Raw genomic sequence first — 14,431 nt, 5'->3', positions numbered from 1 at the left:
TATCATCAGCATACAGTGTTAGGTCTATTCCCTTAATGAACTTAAGGTTATCTGGTAGATTATTGATATTAATTACAAATAAAATAAAGCCAAGTACAGAACCCTGGGGGACACCTAGTGTTACTTCTCTACCTGGAGAAACAAATTTGGAGCCATTTCTTGAGAGCACCACATTCTGATGCTGTTCACTTAATAAGATTCAATCCATTTGTAGGGTGTGCCTCTTACACCGTAGCGATTCAGTTTATACAAGAGTAACTGATGACTGACGAAGTCAAAAGCTTTAGTGAAATCAAAAAATTATCCTAAAGTTTCAGTTCTATCATCTAATCCTAAAAGTATTTGATTCACCATGTGATATGTGGCTGTTTCATTGGACCTTGTATTTCTAAATCCATGTTGAGATGTGGGTGATAGGTTTCAAGACATGATACTAGACAATGATAGAAAATTATTTCGAGTATTTTCCCTAACTGGTTCAACAGGGATATTGGTCTCTAAGAATTCATTGCCATTTTGCAACCTTTTCCTTTGTATATTGGCACGATTTTTTAAATTTAAGAGGGCTTGGGAAAATTAGAGTTTTTTAGGGATTCATTAATTAAGAACAGCAGCTGATCTTACGACAGATATATACGTAATATCAACACAGAGGGGAATTTGGCGTAGGCATGTTAGGTGTATTTGAAGCTAGATGGAAGGGCGATAGTTATTAACGAAGCGATACGTGAAGTGTAGTTTTAGTGAATAGTGTGGATCAATGAAGAGTAATTACAGTGCTGGACAGGAACCTGAAGATTAGAAAAGTAGGCACGTGTTATTGATGTAAATAAAAGTAGACTCAACCAATCGGTAGTCCAGGTATATACAAACAATTAGATTTTTTGTGTTATCAATTGGAAGAAATAATTGACAATATTCCAGGAAGGAAATACTAAATTGGGACTGGGGGTTGGAGAGCAGTCGTACGGGAAGGAAGAAACGGGGGAGGCAGGCAAGCATGGTTTTGAAGGGAATGCTTATGAACATAATCAAATGAAATTTTATAGGAGTTAAATATTAACTACCGATAGAAAGAAAATATAAGCGAAGACTGATGTGGAAGGCAGCACTGTTGGTGTACGATATTGATCTTGTTAACCAGTAAATTTCCTCGGAAACTAAGCACGGGGAGCCTCGTCCATTCGTTAAATTAACACCCCTTTCCATAGCAACAGACCACGGTTAAATAATTGTTTACACAGCTTCATTGCCTAATGGTACGCAGTCAAACATTATACCTCGGAAATGAATTCTTTCGGTTTCGCCCAGCGTTTAGTATTAATAAAATTAACTCTGCCGTTGGATATATTGTTTAGAAGATTTACACAGTATCAATGAACGATTACACACGGTTTAAAAAATATCGTATTGGTACAACCTTCTGTATGCTTTATCTCTTGCCTGGGTTTCCTAGAAAATGAACCATATACATCCGATTACTTTCTCATCTACGTTCTTGCTGCAGCAGTATGAACAATTTATTTTGGCTCTATTTCGCTTCACAGGTATTTCCTTTATGGACTGCATTCGATTTATGGATGCAAAAAAATAGATCATTAATAACACTTCAATTCTTTGCCGACGATGGTATCATGCTCTCTGCATCAATTTTTTTCTTTCATCCTTTTTCGCAGGACTATTATTACGTTATATAGACCAGGAATTGAGTAATTGCAATCGTTTACACACACTATTTACAAAGAGTATGGGTAGTTTCGCTTAAAAATTGTAACCATACAGCAGACCCAAATGAAATAATTACAGAGGCTGTATTTTTTGACTAAACATCACATACTAAATTTGCACAAACATCGCCAAAAATTTATTGCCGGGGGCTCGTGCAGTGGGAGGGGCAACTAATTTTCTCCCGCACTTCGGTTACGTTTCCGGTCCAGTTCTTTAACATCTTGTAAAAAAATACAGAATGTTGAACGTGAAAGAAAAATTCAAAACACAATGTAGCATCGTAACAGTTTCTTCACTGACTAAACCGAGCCACCGAATCTGTCAAGCGGATAACAGTGTATATACAACAATATTTGTTGATTAAATCGAAACCATGCCGGGCGTGGCGGAAAGGTGGGAAACCTTGAAAAACAAAAGCTTGCGTAAAGCGTAGGAGAGCAGTAGCGGATCGCCCGTGAGGGGGAATTACTTGGAAATGTGTGTGTATTGTTCGGCGAAAACTTAATGTAATGGTATTAGCTCAATTGGTATCAACATGGATAGCTTCATCGCTTTTTTCCTTTAAAAGTAATGTGTAATATTTAAGTGATGGGAAAGTTATTCGTTCCGTAGTAGAGTTAGATATCTCACTAATAACAGGTAAGTTGTAGTTGTTTACAAATAACGCGGTATTATGCGAGGCTTTGTCCGCTGTATTGTGCTATTATTGGTGACTTTTAATTTTTTCTTATGATTATGGAAGGTGATATTTGTGCTTTACTGTACAGATTGAATTGTATGTGTTGAAAAAGTTTAGAGATGTAATAAATAGTTTTTTTTTACCGCTATATGCATAAATGTTGTGTCAACTGAAAGTGAAGTCAACACAGTAAGATATAGTTTGAAATGTAGTTTTGAGTTTCTTGTGCCAACTCATCCCATCGTATGTTAGTTGGAAATGCTGTTTTTATGTAAACGGAAATATGAAGGGGAATGAGTAAAAAGCATTGCGGCAAATATTCATTTGAATTTGAACTTGAGTGCAGCTGGATAAAGTCCCACTTTGTTTTCGTGTCAAGCCGTTGATAATTTTCTGTATGCCGGCGGTTCCTACACTTTTATATCTGTTCGGTTTTTGAGTTCCTATGGTAAGATTGCTTTCAATTCACTTGAGTTTGCCTTAATAAGCTGTTTATAATTGTCTATCGCTGGTTCTTTTTTATTTTCATTGAGGTTAACAACCTTAAGAGGAAATCTTTGTAATTGCTTGCACGAATTATTTTCCAGATGAACTTGTTAATTCACATCCTCGACGTTAAAGACTGATAGAAATTTGAGACTGTGAAAATGGCTCCTCCACCTCCTACATCTACCGGGGGAAGTGATCCCATGACTCAAATGAATACTTACAGATCTTATGTGACTATGCTGGCTGATCCAGGAGCCAAAGACGAAATAAAACTAAAAGCTGCGCAAGAATTAAGCGAAAATTTCGAAGTAAGTACACCGTTTTGGAGCCAGTAGATCAAACGCATGATTCAGTCACCGACCCTTCTAGCTGTAGCAGATGCCCATGGTTATCATTAGGGCATGGTTGGCCTCCATAAGCTGAAATTTTCTGAACACGTTTCCTGCGGGCATTGTAGAGTGATGACGGGCATTGAAAAGATTCTCTTGCATGTGTACTCCAATGTGAGCATTCTTACAATTATTGGAAAGTAAATATGCTACTTTAAAGCACTGTAAAGGAACACGAACAAAAGGATCAACAAAGGAGTAAATTTACGTAAATGATTGCAAAGACATTATAAACCAGTAAATATTGTTTCTCTCTACTAGTTGTTAAGTTTATCCAGTATTGTTGATTTTTATGCTAAAAAATTTTAGTAAGTCTGCTTGGCTCAACATTTAATCATGGATTGCTGTGAGGTCCACCAAATATTCTTGCAGAGTTAAGCATGTTTTCTTTGAATCAACTATTTCCAATTGTTTCACCTCAGAAAGCAGCTGAAATATGGTTCACAGTTTCAGGTTTGTATTGGTCGGAAGATTCCTGGCAAGAAAAAATTATTTGAGTTGAAATTACAGTACATATTTTAATTCATTTTTAATGATAATGTTGTAGAGGCACTTTTGACTATGTCAGTAATAATAAAGTGTTTGGGGTTATTTTATTTTTCTATAGGACACTTAGGATGTATGTTATGGCAGCATTCATTTTACCAAAATATATCGTCCCATTTGAGTCATTATTCTTTGAGAAACTAAGGAAATTCATTCAAAACATTTAAAGCATGCTGGTTATGATACCTCACAGAAAAGTAAAACATCCTAGGCATCAACTGAATTCATCTAATTCTCGCCATCAATCTGCTTTGAGGATTGGATTAAAAATTTGTAGATTTCATGAAATCTTTCGTACAGAACAACCAGTTTCAATTCATTCTACATATTCCAATTCTGCCATTCATCATAATTATTCCAAAAACTATTCAAAGAGCCTCCTGTGAGTTGCTGTTCTCTGCCATTGCATAATTATTTATCCACAGATAATAATGGGATCATCGCAATATCCAGCATTTTTGGACCATTCAATGAAAATATTTCTAAAAATACTCCAAGATGGTGAGCCCCACTTCATAGCCGAGTACAACATTCAGGTGTGTATGCTTAATAAAACAGCAGAGGCATAGCAATGCAATATGATCACCAACATTGATTTGAAATAATTTGGCTATTTATAAGTGCATCAACAAATTTCATGTCATCTTTTCTTTCCATCTTTATCTTGCAGCAAGTTCGAAAATTGATTCTTGAGATGATTCATCGATTACCCACAAATGAACATCTTCGTCCTTTTGTGAAGCAGATATTGTCTTTGATGCTTCATCTTCTGGAAACTGAAAATGAGGAAAATGTCCTTGTATGCCTGCACATCATTATTGAATTGCATAAGCAGTATCGACCTACCTTCAATACCGATGTAAGAGTATAATGAGATTCTGCTCTTTCCTCAAAGTATATGATAATGTTTTTTGTGAGGAAGTTAGTAATTTAATTAGTGGCAACCAGTAAGCTTTGGATAGTAATTTATTTCTCAATATTAATTTTATTTTTGCATCATAGTGCTAGTATTTATGAAGTATTAGTTTCATTATGCGTCATTCTCCGATGTGATGCGAATGACCAATGGAGTCCAGCAGTCAGTACTCTTGAGGTTGCTGAAATTGTGTGTTCAGAAGTTAGCTGTTAATGTTATAAATATCAAGGACTCTGCTGTGGAAAAATTGCTGTCCACAGCTGACTCTTATGGTGATTGGTGTTAATCCTTTTAAGTTTGTATTTAAATTGTATGATAATTGACTCTCCCCTAAGTGTTAACTATATTGTGTACACAGGTACTTTAAAACCATGGTTTAGGTTATGTGAACCTCTCTTTACGTAGTAGATTCCGCTGCACTATCTCTATTTTACATTCTGTGCCTGAATTATTCTTTAGTATCCTCCCAATAAGTGTCAGACTGGCAGAAACATCTCTGCATCTGTATGCTATGGCATGAGCTGCCTTACAGGGATGAACATCACATAGGATTATATGTCATGTGTGAATTACTTTTATTCTCATCATTTGCGATTTGGTTGTATTTTTAATTAAATATTGAATTAAAGTTTTGGTTTTTGGTGTCAGTTTGTTCAGAGGTTATCAGTTATAGAATTTTCTAGTAGAGGACATGAAATCAATTTGAAACTAAATCCATTATGTTTAGTGGCTTTTCCATGAATCTCATCTTGTTACAGTTTAGCCATGAAGAAACCTAATTATGAGAATGAGCATTCATGGTGATGGGAAGGTTATGGAGTGATGATGCATTAGAATACCTTCAGAAAGTGGACTGGTGCCCTTGTGTTTAGTACAAAGTAGAAAGAAGTGGCTGTCAACTGGTAGTTCTTTCTCAAGAAAAATGTAGAACATTAGACTTCCTTGGTTAATTTGAAATTATCACCGAATTCTATTAATGAGTACATACTAAATTCACCTAATTATATTTATTATCCAACCGTCGGTACTCATAGTGACTAATCCTTTCGTTCATTTTTCATATTGATTATATCTGTAAAATTTCTCTAGATATTTTGTCTCTTCACTGTATACATTGGCATTGTTGACAGCAGTCTTGCCAGTGATCTGACCCATGCCTTCAGTTTGAAGGCGCCAGATTGAAGTTTTGGCCATCTTTATGTGCAGTAAACAGCAAGCCATCTGCTTCATTATTGGCTCTTTCTCAAAGAACTCTCTTCCAATCTCTGTGAAGAGGGTATCTGTCTTCTCTATTCATGTTTTTGGGTATTTTTATGATTTCAATGGCTTCCTGGGACAGTGTCTTACACTCCGTGTTCTGCAATGGCAAAAAGGTGAAGCTTTTTTAATTCATGGCCCTCAGGTATTCCTTCAGATGGGACTTTTATAGCTGAATAGAAGTTTCTCCCCTGTATGCTTTTCAACATGAACAATGTAACTTGTATACTCCTTGGCGAACTCCAGAGAGCCACGAATAAAAATCAATTTTAACTTTCGGCCATTGCGGAACACACCTGGAGAAAATCTAGCCTCAGCATTCTCTTTTGGCAAAGCAAACATCTTTGCCCAAGAAAAAATATATTATCCCAGGTTGATACCGGAAACCATTGAAATCACAAAGATGCCAACAAACAATACAGAAGGCAGGTACTCTCTCCGTACAGCTTGGAAGAGAGTTTTTTGTGAAAGAGCCAAATAGGAAGCAGCTAAATCCCAGTACACCTTATATAAAGATGGCCAAAACTTAAATCTGATACCCTTGAACCTGAAGATGCCATTTGGAACACCTGTGAAACTGTGGTCAGCAATGTCAGCATACAAAGTGGACCCAAGAAAGTGAGAGAAATTCTACTGATAAATGCTGGGGAAACCTTGATTTTGTTGTTTACTTGTATTATCAACATCCGTGCCCCCTCCTTTTACTTTAATTCTCCGTTTACTTGCCTTCCTCAACATATCTCATGTTTTTAACGAGCACTTCTCTGATAAATCCAGGGTTAGTATTCATGATGAAATGACAGCCCATAGGCGCATCTAGGTTGTGAAGGCAATCATGTTTTGGTGAGTGTGGGGGAGGAGGTTATAAGTGAAATTGATGGAAAGGAAAGCAATTGAAATTCTGATTCTAGGCTATGGCTTAACCCATGGGATGTCATGTGTAATTGCTCCATCTGGTGGGAAAATTGCCTGGCTGTTTCACTAAGAAAGGCAGAATGTATGAAAAATGTATGTAACGGCATGATGTTGATCGTATTTTGCTGAAAAAAGTTCAATTGCATTATATGGTGAGATACAAAAGAAGAAAATGAAAAGGTTTGAAAGTGGGAGGGTGAAAGGTTGCTTTCTGGCTACTCAAGAGAACTTCTGCTTCCCACATTCTACTTGTGTTTGCTATGAGGCAACACTTGTATGGAAGGTTTATTTTAAATGATTTTGAAATCTCTACTAACAGTGATACTGTAATTCAAAGCAGGAGTGGTGGTAATATGGTGAATGTGAATCAATTTGTGGAGTTATTTCAGAGAATTGATGTATAACATTTGAACAATCTTTTAGTTCTAGTAATCTGAATTTTTTTTCATTCCAGATATTACACTTTCTTCAGTTTGTAAAGTGTATATACAGAGAGCTTCCAAATCACCTCAATAAAATATTTGAACCTCGACCTCCGATACGTGTGAAAGACCTTTCGGAAGTAAATATCGAGGCTTTACTTTCTGAAACATTTACCCTCACTGCAATACAGAGTGAGAAGAAAACTCCAGATGGAACTGTTATATCTGTAAGTTACTCATTCTAATTTTCCATGTCCGAAAATTTTACCCTTTCAAAAATATCTACTATCTTATAAATGATTTTGAAATTCTGATACTATATGAAAATTTTGAAATTACAAAATCATATCCCACTAGTACGATAAGCAAGCATTTTAAAGCTATCTATTTTTGATATCTTAGTTAATGTTCAGACAGGGTACTACTGTTTTCATAATTGCTGTCAGGACTTTATCAAATTTTGCTGAAATTCAATGCTTAAATAATGAAAGCGAGTGCAGGTAATCATTATGAAAAGAAATGTAATTATTGAATTTGTAATTCTGCACACTTAATTTAAAAAAATTACCCAGGCTTTGGCATTGAACAGGTGATGATGACGTTCAACGTCAAAACCTGGGTCGTTTTTTCTTAAATAAAGTGTGCGGAATTACAAAGTGCATAATTTCATTTCAATATGTAATAAAAATTCCATTAAGTTACGCCGGAGACAACAAATTTTACGGTAAATCATTGCTAATATGAACTATTACTTAAAACGAGGTTCATCCAATAACTAGGCCAGGCAACTGGTGCATTCAGGCAATCATGCAGTGGACTATGAGGGTGGTCCCATAAGTACCCGGCCTGGCCTAGGGATGGTGGTGGTTGCTTGAAAAAGATCACTGTATTAGAAAGTATGCAATCTAGAAAGCATAGTTTACAATTTTGAAGACTCAGCATTGTTTAGTATTTGTTTGGTGGCCATCAATAGTTAACGTATTCAGTAAATATGTGAAAACTGAGAAAATTGGTCATAGTTATGTGGTACAATACTTATATTTGAAAAACCTCAGCCCAACCAGTATGAAAACTGAACTGGATTCTTCTCTGGGTGAGTCTGCTCCTTCGTTTACAATAGTAAAATATTGGGTAGCAGAGTTTAAACAAGGCCATATGAGCTGTCAAGACGAGCATCACATTGGTCGACTCCAGAAATGGTGAAGAAAATCCACAAAGTGATACTGGATGATCGGCGGATGAAAGTGCGCGAGCTAGCAGACATAGTTGGTATTTCAAAAAGTGTGGTACATCGGATATTAACTGAACATTTGGACATGAGAAAGCTGTGTGCAAGATGGATGCCGCATTTGCTCACATTCGAGTAAAACCAGTGTAAGACGTTTCAATTGAGGGTGTAGCCAAGTTTCACAGCAATAAAGCAGAATTTTTACGCCGTTTCATAACCATGGATGAAACATTGGTCTATTGCTTCACACCCGGGACAAAAGAACAATCAAAACAATGGATTCAAAAGGGAGAGCTGGCTCCTAAGAAGGCAAAGACCATTTCATCTGCAGGCAAGGTCATGCTGTTGGTTTTTTGGGATGTGCATGGGATAATCTTCATTGACTATCTTGAAAAAGGAAAAACTATCAATGAGGATTATCATGCGAACATATTGCAACATATGAGCGATGAATTCTGGTGAAAGCGGCCACATTTGGCTGAGAAGAAAGTGTTGGTTCATCAAGACAATGCACCAGGTCACAAATACATTATTTCAATGGTCAAAATTCATGAATTAAAGTTTGAATTGCTACCTCATGCACCCTATTTGCCTGATTTAGCCCCTTCAGATTATAACCTGTTCACAAACTTGAAAAAATGGCTCGTTGGTCAAAGAGTTTCCAACTGTGAAGAAGTAACGTCAACATTTAATTGCTCTTTCGAGGAGCAGGAAAGTTCTTATTATAAAAAGGGTATGGAACTTATTGAGCATCACTGGGAACAGTGTATAGAGCCTTAAGGAGATCATGGTGAAAAATAAATACTTTTTTTCCAAAATGTTTGTGTGTTCTTTGTTGGGTCTGGTACTTTTGGGACAACCCTCGTGCAGCCCCACCTGCTAGCGGTGCTATTTAGTTGCCCGAGACCCAATGAGCCGTCTGTGCTCGGTGGATCGTCAAGCTATGCGTATGGTGCCAGTTATGTTAGTTCCTATTGCCCCTGTTTTTACTGTTTGTCAAAAATTGAAATTGAAGAAATCACGGAGCGAAGAAACAATGTCAAGTTTTTTGGTGAAGTGCAGTGAAAGTTATGAAGAAAATCCTGAAATGTTGTCGACAGCTGATTGCGGTGATAATGCCCCGAAGAAAACATCAATTTTCAAAATCAAATCAAGAAAAAGACGATCGAAAATCAAAGTTATACTCCTGGTTTTCTTTGATGTCAAAGGTGTTGTTCATCATGAATTTCTTCTCAAAGGACAAACAGTAAATGCTGAGTTCCACCTTACGGTTCTCAAGCGTTTGAAAGGTCCCGTGCATTGCGTGCGACCAAATTTGACTCAAGGCGATGGATGGATGGATCCTTCACCATGACACAATGCACCTGCACATTCAGCATTGATTGTTCGCCAGTTTCTGGCAAAAAATTCAATCACCTTCCTCGATCATCCTCCTTATTTGCCAGATCCAAATCCAAAAATTTGATTAGGGGACATCACTGGGAAGACGTGGACTCAGTAAAGGAAGAAACGAGGAGAAAACTAAAAAGCCTAACTGCCGAGGACTTCCAAGGGTGCTTTAAACAGTGGACAAGAAGTTGGAGCAAGTGCATAGCAACGTATGGAGAGTACGTTGAAGGGGGTTGTGTAAATTTTGCTAAATAAAGTTTTTATGACCTCAGTTTGCGTATTTGTTGGGCAGGCCTCGAAAGAGTGTGTGAACTCCATTAAGGGGTCGCGAGAAGTAGCACTTTTGCTGTATAACGTTTAGCTTGCATGCTTCTATGAATATGGTTGAAAAATAATAATTATATTAGAGTCAATGTTCTAGCCGTTCATTTGCCCTTATGAATCAACAATTGCTACATTAAATATTTGTAGCTTTAAAAAAACTGCTAGTTATGCAGTTGTCGACCATGTGTTTGAAATAGATTAGACTAATTCTTTCTTTGTGATTTCATGACTCTATATTCTTAGTTATGGTGGAACCTCATGCAATGAGCATAATTCCACGATATTTCTCATAAAGTGTTGCGAACACTCAATTAGTTAAACAATTTTTTGCATCTAAATCAATTTTAAATACGATAATTCATTCCTTGCAGAAAAAAAATATTGTCAAGGCTTATTCAATGAATATTATATGTGCCTTGTTTAGGATCATGGAGTATGTTTCTTCTGTTGTGGAATGAGCCAACCTGGAATGCAAATTTGATTTGTTGAAACAAAAGAGAATCATAATAATTAATTTATTATTTATGATATGCACCTAATTCCTAGGAAACTAGAAAGCTGCCTGGAGACATTTCTTTTTGCCCACATTTCAAAATTAAAAAAGAAATGCAACTCAGCACTATTATTAAACAAATTTCTGGTGTGCATAGCAACTGTCTTATTAGGGCAATGAAGCAGTTTCCCATGACCTCCGCATCACATTTAGCCTGCTGTTTGGGACTTGACACTTCTCGACGGCTCGTGGAGTGTCTGAATGATGAACAAGTAGTGGTTTAATTTTCAAATTGCCTCTTGCATTTGAATAAAATAACAATGTGAGATAGCCTTTCATTAGCTTGTGGTTGGACAGTACATTCTCCTGAACTATTATGTGTACAAACGGAGGTTCACTTCGGCATCTCCTCCCTGAAGAGACCTGTCTCATCACAATTAAAAACTAAAAGGGACCCCCAAAAACCTGTTGTGGTGGGTCATCCTCAGAATCTATGAGCTTCTTGAGGTCACTGATGAAGTTCTTTGCTGCCTTTGAGTCAGAGCTTACTGCTTCACCATGCCTCACAATGACATGACTGACAGTTCTTCTCTCAGACTTTTCAAACCATGTAAGACTCCCCTTAAATATTTCCTCAGTCACTCATGATCCTGCCATCTTCTTAACCAGGTCAGCGAAAATCAATATTTCCTTCTCACAAATGATATTCTCGGTAATAGTATCGCATTGCAATTGCTTTTTGTTTATCCATCTGATGAACAACCTCTCAACATCATTGAGAATGCATGGCCATTCCGTGGATCACTATTCAACGCTAAGATCCTCATGGAACAAGTACCAAATGCTAACTGAAGTAGTAAGCGTGTAATCGTTCCAGGAATTCCCATCTCTTCGTCACTCGTTATGGGAAAAGTCTCTCATTGAGCAAGTCATTTTTGGGGAAATTATTTTTGCTCATTATGGTAAATACTCACTAGGTGCTCGTCTAGCAAGTTTTCACTGTACTTGATGAGTATGGCATCATCTGGCAGAAAAACTAAAGTAACTTTTGGCAATAGATATCTTCAGAGCAGTTATTTTTTGCTATCCTCCCATCTTTTATCCTTTTATATATGTCACATCACATTATCCATAGGTAATTAATTGTTTTTACTCTTTTATCTTCTCTGGCTAGAGTGATATATTAAACAGATTGATTGTTAAAACAATTAATTATTTTTGAAAGAGAAATTATATACTTGCCGTGACTATATCCACGAAATTCTACATCATAGTTCAGATCAAATCTTATGATCACATTTTACCTTGTTCTAATCTGTGTGTTCATATTGTAAGTTAAAATTTAAATAGTATTTTAATATTAATTTACCTGTTTTTTTAGGGAGCAGCTCATATAATAGGGAAGTGATGTGTAACTTTTTTTGACTTGAATCTAATTAATTTATCTCATGGATGGTAGAGCTAAAGGCCTTCATCTTAAAGACAAAAAGTATATTTTTTAGACCTAATTAACAAATTGCAGTATTGGGGATACACATTGGGAACCATGAATGCTGGGAGGTAGCCTAGGGATTACACATGGGCTGAATGCTGCTAAGCTTTGGCTCCAAAATTACATGGTCTTTGCTTATAAAATCAACTCAATATTATAATAATTGGTTGAATGACTATTTTAGAAAACAATTATTTGTTGCATGGAATCCCTCATTTTTAAACTCTATGATCACTTTCATGAAATATTTTTCTGTGATTACTGTCATTTCTTACGTATAATTCGCACCCAGAACTTTGTAGTTATCATGAATTTGTATATATACCGCACGCCCAGAGCTTAGTAGTTATCTTGAACGTGTATAAATGCCGCGTAAACATTTTATACATTGTGTGACATAGATGGTAACAGCCAATGAATTCATGAAATCATAATTGCCTGTGGCTATATCTACCATAAGTATACAGAAGATTAGAGCCAGGTGATTGAAATTAATTCCAAACCACAGAAGGATCAAAAATTAAACTATTTACCAGCCAACGCAATATACTGCCTGATTGCTTTTTCGCTATGATTCATAAGTCAAAACAAGACATACATTTGTGTACCCTTTTATTTGCTTTGTAACGCAACTTTCACCACATCAAATATAAAAAAATAAGAGAATGAATGAAATAGAATTTTCTTGTTTTGTTTGCTTTACTTGGCTTTGCTAGTATCGGCGCTCAGCTATCCTAGACACCCTCCAAGGTCTATGAAAGAGCCGTCTAGGTGGTGAATGTTTCAAAACTGAATTGAGTTAAGCTTTTGTAATTTAGAATTTTCTCAAGAAAATTACCCATGGAGAAAAAAATCGTATACAGCGATGTTTAAGCTAGAAGTCATCAATTTTGCGAAAGAAAAAGGAAATCACAGGGCTGCCAGGATTTTCCATTAATGAATCTTTTAAATCAAAGTTAACTTCTAGTTGGGAAAGTGCGTGATATGTGGTATGAAAGACTACACAGAAATAGGAAGGATTAAAAGAGTGTCTTATGAAGAAATAAGCCAGAGGATCCTAGAAGAAGAGGAAGAGTTAACTTCGGAGAGTAAATTCGGTCATGTGCCTGAAAAAATAAAAAATGGACCTAATTCATTTAATTGTGAACCAGGTGATCTACCTATCTTATCATATATTTATACGTAAATGTATATAATACGATGCACTCTATGCATATGTGAAGTACCATGTATTAGAATAAATAAGTACTACGTATTAGAATAAATGAAGTATAGAAGTTGTGTTTCTTCTTTTTCTCAAGGATTAATGAGATGATATAACTGTAACAGTAGCAGTTCTGTATAAAATAGAATGCAATTAGAAAGGCATGCTTCCAGGTTGATCTATTTTTGCAAAAATCTTCAATAAATTACTGTGAACATTGGTATGCAAATGCTTTGATTTTTTCAAATTTTATTATATACCACGCATAGTCATTTTTTCGTTCATCTGAACATTTTTGTATAGATCACGCAAGCGATGTCAATGGGAAACTACGGTACTCATTACGTGAGGTGCTTGTTTAGCAATGTTTCCACTGTGGCTACTAGAACACACGCCCTGATCCTTTGTTTTTCTTTATGACAGCAACAAAGCACTCCAGTGCAATTTGAATAAACAGAATATTTTATAGAGCAAATTTTTACTGTCCCAACTTCCTTCAAAGTTGGTTATTTTTTCTTTGGAAGAAATAATCCGGTTGCTCCTAGAAAGATGGGAGGTTGTCAGAGTGACTTGTGTAAAAAACGGATTTGAAAAAACTTAAGACAATATTTCAACGCCATCGCTAGAAGATGAGGAGAGTGAACTTGGTGATGTGCCTGAAGAGATAATAAATGCATTTAATTGTGATTCAGGCGACGAATTTCTTGGATTTGAGTTATCTACCTATCCTATCATATATTTGTATGTACGTGTACAGAATACGACGTACTCTACGTACACGGGGTCCGTACGATACGTATCGTGACTGGTTCGCTGTAGCCACAACGGTGCGGTGGATGGGGGTCCGACCGGTCGGCTTGGTAGAGGGGTCCCCACCACTCAGACGCACTTTAGTTCAGTCGCCTCCGGGCATGAGTTGAGACAGGAGGTGGATTTTTGTGACGTGTGATTGTTTGTGGT

The 14,431-nt window shown here is 36.5% G+C and overlaps 1 protein-coding gene across 1 annotated transcript in view; it reads left to right on the top strand.

The window, feature by feature from the left end:
• The first annotated feature begins 2,750 nt into the window (after nucleotides 1–2,750).
• Nipped-A (Transcription-associated protein Nipped-A) overlaps nucleotides 2,751–14,431 on the top strand; it is a 132,535-nt gene continuing 120,854 nt past the window's right edge. Inside the window, exons 1-5 of the mRNA XM_071598887.1 lie at nucleotides 2,751–2,855; nucleotides 2,995–3,204; nucleotides 4,257–4,367; nucleotides 4,502–4,690; nucleotides 7,374–7,568. Of these exons, the coding sequence (XP_071454988.1) occupies nucleotides 3,055–3,204; nucleotides 4,257–4,367; nucleotides 4,502–4,690; nucleotides 7,374–7,568 (645 nt within the window). The 5' untranslated portion in view covers nucleotides 2,751–2,855; nucleotides 2,995–3,054. The remainder of the gene's footprint in view (nucleotides 2,856–2,994; nucleotides 3,205–4,256; nucleotides 4,368–4,501; nucleotides 4,691–7,373; nucleotides 7,569–14,431) is intronic.

This window comes from Hetaerina americana, unplaced genomic scaffold (genome assembly GCF_022747635.1).
Source record: "Hetaerina americana unplaced genomic scaffold, ioHetAmer1.1.p SCAF_10, whole genome shotgun sequence".
Classification (NCBI taxonomy): domain Eukaryota; kingdom Metazoa; phylum Arthropoda; class Insecta; order Odonata; family Calopterygidae; genus Hetaerina; species Hetaerina americana.
This window is presented reverse-complemented; position numbering and strand designations above follow the sequence as displayed.